Source organism: Lissotriton helveticus, chromosome 1_1 (genome assembly GCF_964261635.1).
Source record: "Lissotriton helveticus chromosome 1_1, aLisHel1.1, whole genome shotgun sequence".
In the NCBI taxonomy this organism is placed as follows: domain Eukaryota; kingdom Metazoa; phylum Chordata; class Amphibia; order Caudata; family Salamandridae; genus Lissotriton; species Lissotriton helveticus.
Window position 1 is genome coordinate 847,167,084 of NC_136057.1, and position 17,525 is coordinate 847,184,608.

The 17,525-nt window shown below is 46.2% G+C and overlaps 1 protein-coding gene across 1 annotated transcript in view; it reads left to right on the top strand.

Moving 5' to 3' along the window:
• NOPCHAP1 (NOP protein chaperone 1) overlaps positions 1 to 17,525 on the top strand; it is a 172,101-nt gene that overhangs the window by 90,888 nt on the left and 63,688 nt on the right. Inside the window, exon 3 of the mRNA XM_078675036.1 lies at positions 3,939 to 4,075. Coding sequence (XP_078531162.1) covers positions 3,939 to 4,075 — 137 coding nt within the window. The remainder of the gene's footprint in view (positions 1 to 3,938; positions 4,076 to 17,525) is intronic.

Genomic DNA, 17,525 nt, shown 5'->3' on the forward strand with positions numbered 1-17,525 from the left:
AAGCAGTGTATGCTGCAACTAGGTAATCTTCCAAGCAACCTTACCAGAACCAGCGCTTACGTGAATTTGGTTCTGACCCGCGATGCAGGTACTAGTGAGCATTGAGAGTTGCACTCTACTTGGAGGCTTTCTCAATTAAGACATTGGCTCTGCCATCCAAGAATGATGCCATTTGTGAATTGATGATCGCTCCAGAAGCCAGCGCTTTCCATCGACCCACAAACCAGTTCACATGGACGTGAATATGCCACAGTCCTAGCTGACAATCTGAAAATTTGATGAACAAATTGCAGTCACTCGATCGTTCTTTGGTTCTCAGGCTACCCCCTGTTTTTTTAGTAGTGGTTATAATATTACCCATCAAGGACCAATTTGTCACTTTTGCAGCTCCAGAATTTCAGGGTTTGTCTACAAGTTCCTTCAATCAAGTATTTTAGTTAGTTTTGTGTATAGGGCATAATTCTGAAAAACGTGCTACGGTGCATTGCTGTGTAATGTTTTCCATAATGTTCTCTGTTTTTTTGTTGTTTTTTTTGTGCAGGTTTGCATCTGCCTAGAAGTTGTTTTTTAGGTTTCGCCTGGCGTTGCAACTGCGTAGCAGTTGCTCCGCCCACGGCGAAATCTCATGTTCCTACATTTGGCTTTGGTTCCGCCTCTGTCTCCCATTGGCTAGCTCCATAAATGGAGGCTAACCATTGGGAGACAGAGGCTGTCAATCACGCTTTCTCGTGAAAATGCAATTCGGGGGCGTTTCTCTGTGTTTTTTTAAGTCCCGCCCCTATGTCCTGGGCCGCGCTGTCATTGGCTGCCGGCCCGGGACACCCCGTGACGTCATTCCCCGGGCCGCACTGTGATTGGCTGCCGGCCCGGGACACCCCCCCTGACGTCATTCCCGGGCCGCGCTGTGATTGGCTGCCGGCCCGGGACCTGACTTGTTTGTTTCCCTGCTCTCCGGCGAGAGAAGAAATTACACGAAGCTGCAGAAATACCCCTTGGAACCTGTTCTTTTCTGTACTGACAAAATATCATATTGCAGGCTCTTGTGCCCCCTCCATTAATGTGCTCCGTTCTTCTGTCCAGCGCTGCCCATGGCCTTGTTTGGAGAGAGCCCAGCCCAGCCCTGCTCCAGCTGCAGAATCCCCGTATGACTCACGGGCCTTCTCCTGGTGCTCAGTCGGAGAAGAAGCTCATTACCATTCTGCTTGTAGCTGCAGCCTTCATGCGAGAAGCCTGGAAGGTGGGCGCTGTGGGGGAGGGGCTGTGTACCCACAAGTCCAATGATTGAGAGCTGAGGAATCCTAATGGGAGCCAAGTTAACCATTAACAGATCTCCAGTGCGGGGGGATTATTGCAGGCAAACCATTAAGCAGCAGCCTTTTAGCGGGGTGGGCCGTGGCGGGTTCTCCTCGGTCCTGCTTCCTTCACCCGCTATTTCTTACCCCTCTTGCGCGTCGATTCCGCCCCGGGCTACGAGGCTAGGCGGGCGGGCGTCCGGACGGTAGCACCGGGCGCATGCCAATGAAATGAAATGCGGTGCACCGACATAGCTGACCATTCCAAGCATTCACCCTATGACGAAACACCGACGTCCCTGCTCTCAATGCAAAGCACATGGCAAGGCCAGCACTGTCTCGGGATAATCGAATATTCTTGAGGCTGAATGAATCAAGAATGTACACCACCCAATTCTGCCAGTCACAAGTGTGGGTGTACTTATAATAACCCATTTATAGGAGGAATGTAACCATAACAAACCCATCGAACACGTCTCACTACTAACTGCACCGGGACCGGGTGCCGCAAATTCACCTTAGAAACGCGTCGTCGCAGCAACACTGTAAACCACAAACACGTCTAGATGAATGCCCGAGAGCACACACGGACCTAGTCTCTGAATGGTGGAACATATCAGCAGTTCACCACAAGCCTCACAAACGCTGTTCTATAGATATCATATCTGCATGCAGAAAGTGTGAACAACTACATAAGGTGCAAGCTCACTGCCTCCTTCTCGTGCTCACCGCCGCCTCCTCGTGCTCACCGCCGCCTCCTCGTGCTCACCGCCTCTTTCTCGTGCTCACCGCCTCTTTCTCGTGCTCACCGCCGCCTTCTCGTGCTCACCGCCTCCTTCTCGTGCTCCTGTCCTCTCCTCTCTCCCGTGCTCCTGTCCTCTCCTCTCTCCCGTGCTCCTGTCCTCTCCTCTCTCCCGTGCTCCTGTCCTCTCCTCTCTCCCGTGCTCCTGTCCTCTCCTCTCTCCCGTGCTCCTGTCCTCTCTTCCATTCTCTTGTGCCTTCCTTTTTCCTGGCGGGATAGCCAGGAGAAAGGAAGCACAAGAGATGGAAGAGAGGACAGGAGCACGGCATAGAGGCTCATGCTCATCTTTTTTTTGCCCCCTCCCTTTTTTTCTGTTTTCTTCTTCCAGACTCCCTGTTTCCTCTAGGGGATTTAGAGCAACCACAGGGTTTCACAATGTGCAGTCCGTGCAACCAGCATAGCATAGAAAACATGCACAACTCATTGTTCTTCATCAACATATACAGCCCAAGCTAGAATGGGAATGCACTTATTCCACACGAACAATTGTATGCATAGCCCCACAACGAAGTTCAGCCATGCATCGTCTGGAGCAGCTCAATTCACTGCACCATGCAACACATATAGTGAGTGCAAATCTTTCCCGATTGTTATGCATGTGTGGCAATTTAGGCATATTCGTTACCTCCAAAATACCTTGTTATATTGTAGCATTTTTATATCACTTTATACCCTTAATGATACAAAAAAACGCTAGGATTGACAATGAATTCCTGTTCGCTATTTCGGACTGCATGGCTGCAGGGGTGCTGGGAGCAGTAAGACCTCTGTGAAAGGTATTGGGCGTGGAATATGAGGATCAGAGACGTGTTTCATATGGACTAGTGGCTGCTCATAAACGTAAATAGTTTCAGAAATGTTTGAGAATGCATGCGGTCACGTAAATGGGTGTGTACATGTATTTGAAAAAGAACGAGTGATTTGTGTTATGCATGTATGTACATCGAAAAAGACAGGTTTTAACACTGTTATACACTGTTTGGGGACCACAGGACATGCAGGTGAGACTGGGCCACATCTGTGCAGGTTGGGATTGTTTGCCTCTGGGGCCAGTCCTACTATACCTCTGCAAACTGGCCCTAATATATATACTCTTTTTGTTGACTCTCAGGGTAGCTAGATTAAGCAGTCAAATTCTTCTCATGGAGGTAGAGTTGGTGGTAGAGCCTGAGTAAGCAAATAGTGAAACAGGCACAATAATTGTTTAGTCCAGTGCATTACTTTTATTAAAAAGAGAAGTACCTCAATCAAAAGAAAACGAGACATTACACACAAAAAATGTTGATCACTTTAAAGTTGCATGTATCAGGGATTATCTACTCCGTACAGTAGATTAAAGCGCAGTTGCAGACTCACTATAGATGCAGATAAGCAGCTTCCTTGGTTTCTGTGACCTGTAAGTTCTACTCCTCAGTGTCCTTCTCTTACCTTCCCATCTCTAAACCCTATCATCCCCAGGTGTTATTGAATGCTTAATAAATTGGATTGATGGTTACTTAGGATTGATGGTTACTTAGCACAAGCTTACCTAGAGCTAAGCTTTTCACTTTATCGAGTGTTGCGAGACGTTGCTGTGTGTGTGGCTCTCTGTGTGTGTGCGTGTGGATGCAAATGCAATAGGTCTCGCATTTGCGAGAGATTAAGCTATTGGCATTGTAAATGACAATGCCATTTATTTATGTTTTCAAAACCAACACATAAATAAAAAAAATTGACATTTACAATGCCAATAGCTCTAACTTTTACAAAGGCGAAACCGTTGCATTGTAAATGCTTGTTGTGTGTGGCTTTTAACCTTCAGTTGTACTGGCACAGAAGTGTTGAAAAAGTAAATTCTCTTTCAGTATTGGGCAGGGTGCAAGACTTTCTACCGAAGATGGCACAAGCAAACGAGAAGCTCCAAAACGAAATGGCAACAGCACCTATGAACCATTTTGATATAGAAAACCTAGATGATGCTTCTGCAGACATTATTGAGATGGTAAGTCTTACTACATCATTTATTTTTGATGTATAATTCTGGGTTCTCCAGTTTTCTCCAGCAGAGGGCTAGCTTGTCCTTTTTCCTTGTTCATCGCCATTTAATTCCTTGTTGTATAGTTATGCTGTGCCAATCTAGCACCAGCTGACACTAGGACTGAGCAATCTGTGTTCATTGAAACATGAAGAAATGTACACTCGCCATAATGCATTCTCTATCCATCTGCAAATACTAAATAGACTTGGGCCTAAAGCACACTCGCTTTTCACTTTGATAAGATGCTCGGGAAGGAAATTATTGTAGGCATACCACTGTTGGTGACCTAGTGTTGTGCATACTGGTGCTATTCTTCAGTCATATAAACAGGAATATCTGCATCAAGATGCTCAAGTTAGTAACATTTCTCCTCAAATGCAGTTGCTGCCATAGCATTTAATGGCTTGGTGAGACAAACAGCCTTATCGAATCCACAAAGACCCAACGGTTCCATTCTTTGTTTCCTTCAAAATCCTGCTTCGCAATGGAAAATGAATGTAATTTCATTACCTTATACTTAGTCCTCAAACTTCTCAAAGTAACTTCTCAGGACAGCTTGAAGGATATATACATTTTCTGGCAAAGATCATAAACTGATGGGTCTCCTCTGTACCTTCTTTACCAGTGCAATTAAAGATGTTGCTAATCCGTATTTAGATCCTATTTATTAACACTATCTGGAACTAATGGGAGTCTGGAATGTCAGCAAAACACACAAGATGATGGACGGAATATTGCACAATGGCAAAACATTCACCCCCTGTCACAGATCTAGGTTTAATCCATCGTTATTTTGCTCACCAAGCCACCCCAGTTCAGACAAGGCCATATGCATATCAGTCTTGAACCTTTGCCTCATGGGAACAGTCCAGCCCGAACTGCCAAGCCATGTCTTCCCTGGACCGGAATCAAGCATCCTAGGACCGGTTTCTGGCTATGTCTGGAATGTCAGCCCCTAAGCTAAGAAATATACTTTTCTGAGCCTCTGACTACTAACTAATAACTTTTTTTAATTAACTAATTAAAATTACTTTAGTACTCATACCAGCATTTTACACAGCAAGCTGCGCTGTGATTATTCATAAAAATCCTTAACAGTTCACCATAATTTTCCATTGATAAGACGTTTAATTCAAAATCATTCTTCTGCATATGTAGGAGCTGGCATTTTACTACTTTACAGACTGGAGCAACTGTTCCTTGCTGAATATCATTCACTTGCAACTGTCATTTTTGATTGCACATGGAGTAGAACCACGGTTTCCTACAAACGAGCGTTATCCCCCTATTTGTTAGCTCCTTCACCATCATTTTAAAATATTTTTTTACTAAGCCTTTAAGCATGTAATATGTCTGCAGTGTAACGCCATACAAATACCCGTGTGGGCTAAGACTTGTCCCTTGCGGCATGAACAATCCCAGGAATAAACCACAGAACAACTTCTGTAACTTGCCCAAACTGGAGCGTATCAGTGTTGGAGGACATGTTGCAGCACTCAGTTTAATGTGCAATGTTCGGACAACGAGATAGGCTGCAGCGCCGCAGTCCTGGGTGTGTGCCCGAGTCAGCTCTTGGGCACTACTCCCGGTTCATCCCAACAATTTAGGGTCCTTGGGTAGTGCCTCCCTGTCTACGGTTTGCACAGCCTCTCCTTAGGACCTGCAGCTAAGGAACTATCGATCAATTCCGTCCATCGGTCTGCCATCATGTTTTTGGATATCCGCCTGAGTTCCTCTAGGCAAATGAGTGTACCCTCTCATTCTCCTAGTTCTCAAAATCAAACTTCCACCTACTATGTCGCGGGCCCACCAGTGACCTCCCTTGCTGACTATATGCCTGAAAGTCCCTCCCAGTTCCAGGTCAAGAAACCTTTTACTGGCTTTCCTAGATTCCTGCTTTGAAAATGCTCCAGCAGTCATGGTTCCACATTATAGAGCGCTGGTCTGCCTAGGATTCGTTCTAGGTCTGCCGTGACCCACATCCAGAACTACACTATTACCGCGCACTCCCAGACTTAGTGTGCAAGTATGCATCCACCAAGTGACATCTGGAGCGAGGAATGTTGGTAGTTTTTAAGATCATGTTTAGTCTGTTGGGGGATAAAGTAAGTGATGTGCAGGTAATTGAAATGGGTGAACGTAAACCTGGTGTTCCTGGAAACAGTATATGTATACTCCTGCATTTGGTCCAAATTGTTGCTCTGTTATGGTTTTCCATCTGGCCCGCGCCTTTGATAGGTTATCCACTGTCATGGACAGTATTGTTTATACAACCAGGAGACCATGTGGGAGGGAGAACCTCTGAGGACATACCTGGGCAAGAAAACTCTTGTTCCAGTTCGTTTGGAGCCCCTCCACCTCCCCTAGCTCAGTTAACATCTGCATTGCCCAGTGTATCCCTGTGCTGGTCGTTTGCAAATAAAAAAGCATATCTTTTGCATATAGCGATCTGATCTCCTCCTTGTCGCATAACCTAATGAACTGCCCCTCAGTCCTCATTATACTGGCATATGGTTTGACGGCGAAGGCAAATCATAGCGGCCACGCAGAGCATCCCTCCCTCATTACCTCCTGAATTGGGAACGAGTCCAAGATTCAACTGCCAGTCAGGTCTATTGTCCAAGCGTCCGTGTAGAGTAGGGACACCCACCTGCCCCAACCAGCGCTTTACTGAGGATAAGGTCTTAGGTTTATCTCTCGCCGCAGTACCTCTCATAACATGTTTTGTTCATCATGCACCAGGGCATGTATGTGGGTAAGCAGTTGATTGTCCAGAACCTTCCTGAGGAAATGATAGTCTAAGTTTCACATTGAGGGAGGGTGGTAGGATGCTACCCCTGATTCATCTCCAGAGGATTTGAGGACCGAGACTATTAATAATAATAATATAATAATCCACATTTGTAAAGCACACAATCACCCGTAAGGGTCTCTAGGCACTGGGGGCTGGCGGAAAGATTAAGCAAGCCACATGTCACATGGTGCTGGGCTAATCTGCTGCTGGTGCCGGGGATCGAACCGTGATCCCCAGATTACCTGGTGGTGTCCAGAAGCACCCGGAGCTCGTGTGCCTTCAGCGTGCATCTCCAACAGCCTTGGCACCAGAGCGATGGTCCGGTAGAATTTCACCAGGAGGTCATCCGTTCCCAGTGAACCAGAGATTAGGGGTGCCCATCTCCTTTAGGGCACCCCTAATCTCTGGTTCTGTAATGGGGCCTCCCAACATCTCCCGGTCTTCCACACGCAGTCATGGTACCTATGCCCTAGCTAAGAATGCTTCCACCGCACTTCACCAATAATGTAGGGTCGGTATCATCCTCTCAGTCCTTGTGGGAGGCATTTAAAACAGTCATCAGAGGTCAGGCTCTGTCCTTGATAGCAGGCTCTAAACGGGAGAAACAGAAGGAGGTGGTGGAGCTAGAGGCTGAAGTTTGCAGGTTGGAAGGTGAATTGGAACTAGGGATAACGCTGGCTAAACTTCATCTGTTAAGCCTGAAGCAGCACAACTATAAGGCACGGGTCTCGGACAGGGCTAAGGCTCTTAGCAGGGAACAACAAGGCAGGCTGTATGACTTGGGAGATAAGGCTGGGAAGCTTATTGCTTGGCTGGACAAGGGAGACTGGGCGAGCCGTCTTGTCCCGGGGCTCCAGACGGAGGCGGGGGGCATTACTCACTGAACCACAAGAAATAGTGGACAGGTTTGCGGACTACTTTCACACGGTTTATAAGTCGTTCTCCACTCGTTCGGAGACTGAATCCCAGGTATTACTCAGAGACATCAAGCTCCCCTGTCTTTCCCCGGAAGACCGTGACTATATGGATAGCCCACTCGCTACGGACGAAATTGCCCAAGCAATCTGTTCGTTAAATTCTGGGAAGGCACTGGGTCCCAACTGGCTTCCCATCGAGCTCTACTAACTCCGGCCAGATAAACTTGCACCCTACTTGAAAGCAATGTTTGTAGAATCCAGAGACCGGGGAATGCTGCCAAGGGAACAGAGAACAGCTACTGTTGTCACGATTAACAAGGAAGGCAAGACTAAAATGGACTGGGCCTCGTATAGACCTATCTCTCTCTTAAATGCTGAGCCGAAGAACTTGGCTAAGCTCCTGGCAAACCGACTGGTAAAGGTTATCAGCGGCCTAGTGCACCCCGATCAGCCTGGCTCAAGCTGCATAGGAACACAGCCCTAAACTTGCGCAGACTGCACGTAGTCATAGATAGAGTTCACACTCTGCGGGAACCAGCCATAATTGCGTCGCTTGACGCGACAATGGCCTTCGATACGATTGATTGGTCCTATTTGTGGGCTGTTCTTGCTAAATTTGGATTCGGTTCCAAATTCATCAAGTGGATACGTCTACTGTACGCGGAGCCACTCGCTCAAGTGGTGGTAAACAATAGAGTCTCAACCCCGTTTTCACTCTGGGCACCTGTCAGGGTTGCCCGCTATCCCCCCTTCTCTTTGGACTTGGCCTTGGAGGATTGCGGGGGTACCCCGGATGGGAGGATCACATATCGCTGTATGCTGACGATATACTGCTCTACTTAGCTTTCCCCCGTAGGTCCCTTATTGTGGTTTTAGATATCCTGACCTCTTTTGGGAAACATTTGTGACTCTCGATCAACTGGGGGAAATCCTTGCTGTTTGTCCTGAGGGGAGATCCCCCTGTCCCCCCACAAAATTGACCCATACAGGTTAACACTGAGGGGTTCAAGTATTTAGGAGTTTTCATCTCACTGGATCCCGCAGTTAGGTATGCCCGTAACCTTCTTCCCCCACTAGAGAGACTCAAGAGTGATATTGCCAGCTGGAGGAAACTTCCTATTTCGCTTATGGGTAGGGCGGCCCTCTTTAAAATGATGGCTCTGCCTCTATTTCTCTATGCCTTGCAGAATACCTTGGATGTTGTGCCAGCCGGCTATTTCCGTGAGTTTGAAGGCATTCAGAGGAGTCTGCTGTGGGACGGAAGACCCCAAATCGCACTAAATAAACTAACACTCAGTTGGTACGATGGAGGCATTAGTCTACCGGATATCAGGAGGTACTATTGGGCCTCCCAGCTGGCTGCGATCAACCATGGTCATCGTGTAGATGAACCAGGCTATGCCATGGACAGGTGGCTCCTCCCAGGGGGTAAATATAGTAGAGCTTTGTATTCCTGACCAGAAAAACTGGCATTAACAGGTCCAACAAAAGACTCAGTTCAGATTTGGCATGATGCCACGGGCTCCCTGGGATAGAGGCACAAGCGAACGTTAACCACCCTGCTTTGGGACTCCGAGAAACTTGGCAATCTCTGGATGACGAAAGGATTAGACAAGTGGGACCTTATCGGAATTTCCACTGTTGGGGATTTATCGGGGATGAGGAGAGTTAAATCCTTTGAGGAACTGCAAAAGGAATATGAACTAGCAGGTGTGGAATATTTCCGCTATGTGCATGTTCGGCACTCACTTCTGTCTACTTTGCCCAGGGGTGTTGAGCCCTAGAGGCCTCTCCATTAGAGGACAGAGTACTGGATGGTCACCTTCCCGAAAAGACTATCTCTTTAATTTATAAAAAGTTAATTAACCATATGGCGGATCCCCTTCGGGCGTTGAGGGACAGGTGGATGCAGGATGGGATAGAGCTTGATGGCAAAGATTGGCAGACAGCGGTGTCATCCCCCAGGGAGGTTGCAATCTCAGCTCGCCTGAAATTAGTCCAGCTTAAGATTTTACATAGGATCTATAGCACGGGACCTCGACTGGTACTTATGGGATTGTCGGACACAGGGCTCTGCAAACGGCAATGTGGTCTCACAGGTACATTTATGCATACCATCTGGGAGTGTACACATATTGCCACTTACTGGCACAAAGTGCATGACAGGATGAGCAAGGTATTGAGGGTCTCCCTGTACCCGGAGGCGCCTCTTGAATATATGGGAACCCTCAGATTTAAAAACTTCCCAGACGCAATGGGCCACTCTAGGGTTTATGTTGGCTAAAAGAAATATCGCTCAATTGTGGGGGGCAGTGCAACCGCCCACTCTGGAAACGTGGGAAAGCAACTTGGATTGGTGCATGTTTAGGAAGAAACCGGTGTATCTTGCAAGGGGATGCCCCAGAAAGTGGCCGCTGGTCTGGTGCCCTTGGCATAGTCACAGAGGAGAGATTTGTACACCGCCCTGAAATGCTGCTCAGGATGACCCCTCCCCGTGAAGTTCCTTTTCAATTGTACTTATTGTCTATCCTGTAACCCCCTGATGTAGAGTCTGCAGTTTTGAACGATCCTCTGTATTGAGTTCTTTGCTGATGTTTTATTTCAATAAAAAGAATCTTTAAAAAAAAAGTGTGCTTCCACCGCATCCTCCAAAGGTGGGTTACTAGACCATCTCACATAGACCATCTCGTAGTGCTGGGTAAACACCTTTTTGTACATCCAATTTGGTACATACCATCCCTCTCTAGCTCTTATAGTAGTCACCGGCCAGCTCTACCCCCGATCGTACGAGCCGTGCTAATAGTGTCCCTGCTCTTCCTCCCTCTGCGTGATCCATAGACAGGTACTCTCAATTCGTGATGCGGTTTAGCCAGTTATTGAATTGTGTTCTTGCCTCCCGCAATTGGTCTCTCCCCCATACCCCCCCTCCCTCCAGGTTTCCCTGCACCTCTTTCTCCAGCTTCCGTATATTGCCCTCGGCCACCAGTATATTTATTTATTTATTTATTTATTTTTACAATTTATAGAGCGAGAACAAATGCCGGTAGGCGTCTCGGCGCTAGAAACAGTGCGTATATCACTGTGGAGTGTTCACGTCACTCCCACTGACTGACCAATGCAGTGGCCCCATAACACCACCTTAAAGGTGTCCCACTTGGCGTTGCTATGCAACACCGTTTGGAGATTCTCAAATAGTCTCAAATCTTTTCCAACAGTAGGTCCTGGAATGTTGGCTTGTCCAGATGCACTATTAGAAACTGCCACATAGGCATTGGCGTGACCTGTCTGCCTCAGTGCAGCCTACGTTTTAACAGGTTGTGGTCGGAGTATGTGCGCCCCAGTTACTCCGATGTGTTCCACCAGCCTAGCCATCTCTGCCATGCATAATATTTTGTCAAGACATAGGTGCAAATCATGCACGGGCAAGTAGAATGAGTATTCCCTCCTTCCCCCATTGCGAAACCGTCAAGGGTCACACAGGCACCAGTTGTCTACCCATTCCCGGAAGTCATGCGCTACTTCCACTGATTGCAAGTTTGTTTTATCATTGCCTATAAAAAAAACTCCCCCTCCTCCCACCACCAACCTGCGGATCCGAGGGCGAGGATGGGGGAGGGAATGGGCAACAAGGTCAGGAATTGCTGTCCTATATTTGGGTCCATTACCCCAGGTATCGGTGTCGTGTGGATCCATTTGGCCCTGGCGTCTCCACACTTCGAGGTGTGGAAATGTGCCATTTAATGGGCACACCAGTGCAGGGTTCACCCGTATCTTGTCCACAGGCCCTTTTTTTTTTTTTCTCTTCAGCCAATAAGTTTAATCGACAGCAGGTCAAAGTAGAGGTGACTGACTCAAAAAACAACCTAGGTATCTACACACATTTTCAATTTTTAGCACTATCACTATTTCCGTTCACCCACATTCCAGTTCTATACAGAAATAAAGCCAACATTACAATATGAACAAAAGGAGATCTACACACGGATGCATTTACATCGCAATATGTTCCAAGCTTTTCATTGGCAAGACTACAAGTTACTGGGTATTTTGCTTAGAGGTTTATTGTTAAGCATGTTACTCTTATATGTGCTCCAGTAGTGCCTTTGGCTAAAATATTCAACATTTCTGTTAACACTTTGAAGGGTACAAGCAGACAAACATTTATGTTAAAGACAAAAATGTTTCACTTAAGTGTTTGTCTCCAAAGCAGATGTTTGCCATATAGTGTTACATGTTCCCTGTTTATCTGATGCTCCCAGAGCTATTGTTTTACTTCTTCTTTTTTTTTTTTTTAGCACAGCCACATATCATGAAAATATACAAATATCATCTGAGACTTATACAAACTTCGCAGTACAAACAAATCAGCGAAGACAGACATCTGTAGGGGAAAAAACAAGAAGCAAAAGTCCCCAAATAGCATTTACGACATGAAACATTGGTGATGCATAATTTATCCTCCTTATTCAAATACCTCTTCGAAAGAAAACTTAAAGAAAAGAAGCGGAAAACTGCACCAAGTGACCCACTAAGACAATCATTACTGCTGGTTTTCCTTCCAACTATAAATAGGCCCCCAGATACGTTTGTCCAGCAGCCTCCCCCTTTTCCCCTTTCTCTCATATATCCCCTTCTCGAGATTGTAGGTAGACAACAACCTGGCAAGCCAGTGTTGGAACGTTGGGGCTTCTTTATCCAGCCAGGCTGTAGCAATACAAATGCGCAGTACTGACATAGCCATAAAGAGAAAGTGTTGAAATGGATCTTGCCTGTCCTCACTATTTATCCCCAACACAATTATAGAAGGAGTAAGACCGACTTTAATTTCTAGTGTTCTATTCAAAATAATTCAATCACTTTCCTCAAAGGTTGCAGTTGAGGGCAACGGCGCAAACATATGTATTATTTCAGCGTCCATACTGTCGCACCGAGGGCATCTCTTTCCCGTCTGCCCCCATTGCGCAATCCTTGCAGGAGTATAATACAAGGAAAAGATTGTTTTATACTGTTGAGCTTGAAGCCCTGCAGAGCATAAAACGGTTTGGCCGAATTCTAAAGAGTATTGAAAGTCCTCTCTTCTCGTATTTTTTAAGATAACCCTTTTTGAGTCGAGAGAGCTCAGCATATATCCTCCGAATAGTGTAATCTCTCCCTTCTCTAATAACATCCATAATTTTTTTTCCCAAATCCACAGGGCCCCCTTTTTTTCCCACCTGGAAAACAATTTTTTTATTAATTATTTATTAATACCATAACTATTCTGTGTGACTATAAACTGCCAAATTCCATGTGACCCCTTTAAATCACCCAGTATCCGGATCCCACACATTTCCCATTCCGCCATTATAGAGTCTGAGAAAATGTCCCCAGGAAGAATGGGGTTCCTAAAGAGCCGGGTATACTCGTTTAGTCTGCTAATACCAGTTTTTTGGGGGAACTGCAGTCCAAATCTTAGATGCAGCCATCAGGGTTTTAAACCTAGTTCTTTTAAAGTAGCTAGGCTCAGTAAATTTCAAAAGGCAATTCTCAGCATCTTCTTGGACCAAGATTGAGTACATATCAATTGATCCAAAGTTAACCCAGGGATCAGTCGCATCTCCCCCGATTAGCCCGCTCATATACTGAAAGGCTGCAGCACAATAATGCATTCTAAAATCGGGAACAGCCCATCCTCCCTTTATCCTTGGCAGAGACCTAAATTGCAGCGCCCTCCTAATTTTCCCATGTGCCAAATAAACCTATTAACCATGTGCTCCAGTGCTAAAAAAAAACAAACATTTTTTTCTCAAATTCAAGTGGAATAGCCCTAAAAAGAAAACGTTTTCACCACATATCACTGCCCAACTAGTGAAAGATGTGCATTCTATCAAAATCCTTTTTAGCTTTAGTCGTTATTGGCTCAATGTTTCTGTCTACAGTCTTTCCCAGATCTGCTGATATATTTATCCCCAGCTACACAGCTGACACGTATATCATCACACACAGCCCCCACATTCTTGACTATCTGAGTCTTATGTTATGTTAAATCTGCTTCTATAGCGCATGGCTACCCCAGCGACGGGGCGTCCCAGCGCTTGTGAACATACCAGAGGTCACTACAGCACAGCAGCAAGGAAAAGTTAGATCAGAGAAAACGACCAGGTTTTAATCGGTTTGCGAAATAACAGATGGCTAGAGGTAGACCGGACTCCTAACGGGACAGAATTCCAAAGTTTCGGGGCCAGACTCCTGAAGGAGCGGCCACCCGCTCTGCGCCTTCGGATCTTGATAGTACGGGCAAGAAATTGGTCCGCCGAACGGAGGGCACGCGTAGGAACGTAGAGATAGCATAGTTCCTGCAGAATCTGAGGGCCAACACCGCGCATGATTTTGTGTGTTAAACATAAGGTTTTAAACTGGATGCGTTGCTTGATCGGCAACCAGTGAAGGCGGCGGAGAATGGGAGAAGTATGACAGGTTTTTGGAAGTGCACATAGGATACGCGCAGCAGCATTCTGGGCTCTCTGTAGCCTATTAATCACTGTCAGATTAGACCCAAGCAGAAGAGCGTTACAATAGTCTAGATGGGATAAGACTAGAGCCTGGACTATGATCTGCCGAGTATGAGGCTCAAATAAACCCAGAATGGGCTTAAGAGAGCGTAGGCGGCCAAAACAGGTACCCGCCACTCTCTTGGCATGAGTTTCCTTCGAGAGTGTGTTGTCCAACATCACGCCCAAGTTTTTGACCGTCTCCTTAGGGGTGGGGGTAGGTCCTAGTGTTGGGGGCCACCACTGTTTATCCCATTTCTGTGATTCCTTGCCTAAGAGGAGTATCTCAGTTTTAGAAGAATTTAACTGAAGATAGTTCTGCGACAACCAGTTTGCGATAGCAATAATATCTTCCTGGAATTTAGTTTGATCAGCCACAGTGTTTTTAGAAAAGGTAAAGATGAGTTGTGTATCGTCCGCATATGATATTAATTTAATTTTGCGTTCCCGGGCCAACATGGCCAGGGGGCGGACGTACACATTAAACAATGTGGGGCTGAGCGCAGAGCCCTGCGGGACCCCCCATTCCAAGGGGTGCCTGCTGGATGAGTACGGCGGGGCGTGTACCTGGAATGAGCGATCTGATAGAAATTACGCAAACCAGTCCAGGGCACGCTCCCTGACTCCGATCTCCCACAGTCTCTCGAGCAAGATCCTGTGGGAGACCGTGTCAAAAGCCGCACTCAAATCCAGCAGGACCAGGGCGGATGTTTCACCCTGGTCTTGCACCTCCCTCAGATGTTCCGTAACAGCCAGTAAAGCAGACTCCGTGCTATGGTTAGCACGGAATCCGTTTTGAGACTCATCCAGGATTCCACTGGACTCCAAATAGGTGTTTAAAATGGAATTCACATGGGCCTCCATCACCTTAGTAAGATAAGGGAGCAGGGAGATAGGCCTAAAGCTATCCGGTCTGGCAGGATCCAGAGAGGGTTTTTTTAGAAGAGGGTTTTTTCTTAGACCTGTTTAAGGCATACCCTGATACAAGGCCGAAGGTTTTAGCTTCTATCTCGATTTCAGCTAGGGCGTTTTCCAGGCTTGGAGTTACCAGCACGATGTCATCTGCATACGCCAAGGTTTTATATTCTAAACCAGCATTCTTCCATCTATGGGGGGCGCAACACCATCTCGGGGGGGTGCGAACTCCACTGTCAGAGCTAACCTTTCACTGGTTCCTAATCGATGGGGCACGACGTAATTTCGAAAGAAAGCGAATTCCAAGAGCTGAAATGTTCCTGTGCTGTTAAACCGAAAGCAAAACTATTTTTTTTTGGGGGGGGGGGGGGGAGTTTTATATGGCGTGAGCTAGAACCGAACCGAATCAGTTATCAGAGCGCTTTACATAGCACCAGTTACGTTACATGAGGACACACCCTCATTTTTTAGGCACTGGGAGATTAAGTGATTTGCCCAGAATCACAGGGGGTTTTTGGCGTCGTTACCGAGACTCTAACCCAGATCCCCAGGTCCGAGGTTGAGCGCCTTAGCCGTTCGGCCAACCCCTCTCCCCCAATTTTCCCCATTTCAGCTCTGGAAATTAACTGTGCCGGTATGGTTCGTTTTTTACAGAAAGGAAGCAAAGTTTCTCTTTACATTAAGTATGGGCATGCCATACACTCAGGTTTTTCTTAAAAAATTACAAAAGTGCACATTTAGTGTAACTATTTTCATGCTTTTTATACATTGTGCTCCAAGGGCACACTTTTAAGACTAATCTTTCTTTATAATAGGCTGAAAACAAATGGCTTAGGGGACAAATGAAGGGCAGTTAGCTCATTCTACAGTGGGGTTTGGCAGCTGAGGTTTCCTCACATGAGTGTAATCAATTCAGCAACTACCATTTTATTTGCACTAAGTGAATGTAACTTAAGTGGAAATGGTGCTGGGAGCCTCAGATGGCAAATTAAATAAAGTGAGAACTATGAAGAAGGCCATTCTTGACTGTGACAAGGTTGACCTCATTTGAGCATGTGGCCCTAAACCTTAATAGTAGATATATTTGTTTTAACATTTACATGCACTGATTGTGCCATGCTCATTTTGTGCCAGTAGCAAATGTGCAGTGATGCGAATTGCAACGTGGCTAGCTCTCTCAATTTGCAGCTGTCACATTTTGCTCCCAAATAAATGCTTCATAGTGATCTCGCAACAACGTGCTTCAAAAGTAGGGTTTCTCCAGTCTTGCGGAAAGGCAGAAGAGCGTTTGATGATGGGACATTTCAGCAGCCTTTCCATGCCTGTGTCGAACTGAAAGATTTCTAGCAATGTGCGCAACTCACGCCTTATATTTATTTCTTACTTTATCACCTCTGTAAAGCACCACTTGTTGCCTGACTGAATGTCTGCACTTTATGCGGCATACAATTATATAGTAATGCAATCAGAAGCATAAAGGCAATGAACACAAATGACATGATTAACGTTGCAGCGCATAGGCGACTGGGCCAAGGGTGGTTCTGGGGCAAAGGGCGATCTTACAAACAGTGCTTCCAACTAGTCCATTCCTGACCTGACTCCAATGTGGGAAGCGCTTCCTTTATATCTGAAGTGGAAGGTGGTGGCCCCGGTTACTCATTTTTAGGAACCAAGAATTCTTTTTCAGCATCAAACTTTGACCAAGAGAGAGCATAGCAGAATAGGGTGAAAGGAAAAGGGCAAGAAGCTGTGAAAACAGAGACCAAGGAATAAGGCAGAGATAAAAAACAACCTGCAAGAATGAGACGGAGGCAGAAATAAGAGGGTGAAGGAATAAGGAGGCGTGTGTTGGTTTGTTCAGGACTTGTCCGTTCTGGCAAACAGCTGCTCTGGCAAGAGACCGTGCTGGCAGAAGTGACTTAACAAAAGTAAGGCACTTGTACTTTCATTATTATTATTATTAATTAAGCACTGCCTTTGGTCATCCACCATAAACCCTTTCAGCCTGTAACAGTCTGTTCGAGGCATATGAGCTGCAAATCTCACACTTAGCATTAGATCGCCACCTGGTGTTGGGCTTGGATGATTGCATGTTGTTGTCGTCTTGGAAGAAGTCTTTGTAGTCACACGATAGGTGACTCCTCCCTTGGGCGGTAGTGCGCATGGGCATTGACTCCATCCTTAGATTTGTTTTTTCCCGCTACTAGGTTCGGATGTAACTTTTCCGCTCCGAAATCTACTTTCTAAGTAGTTCGACG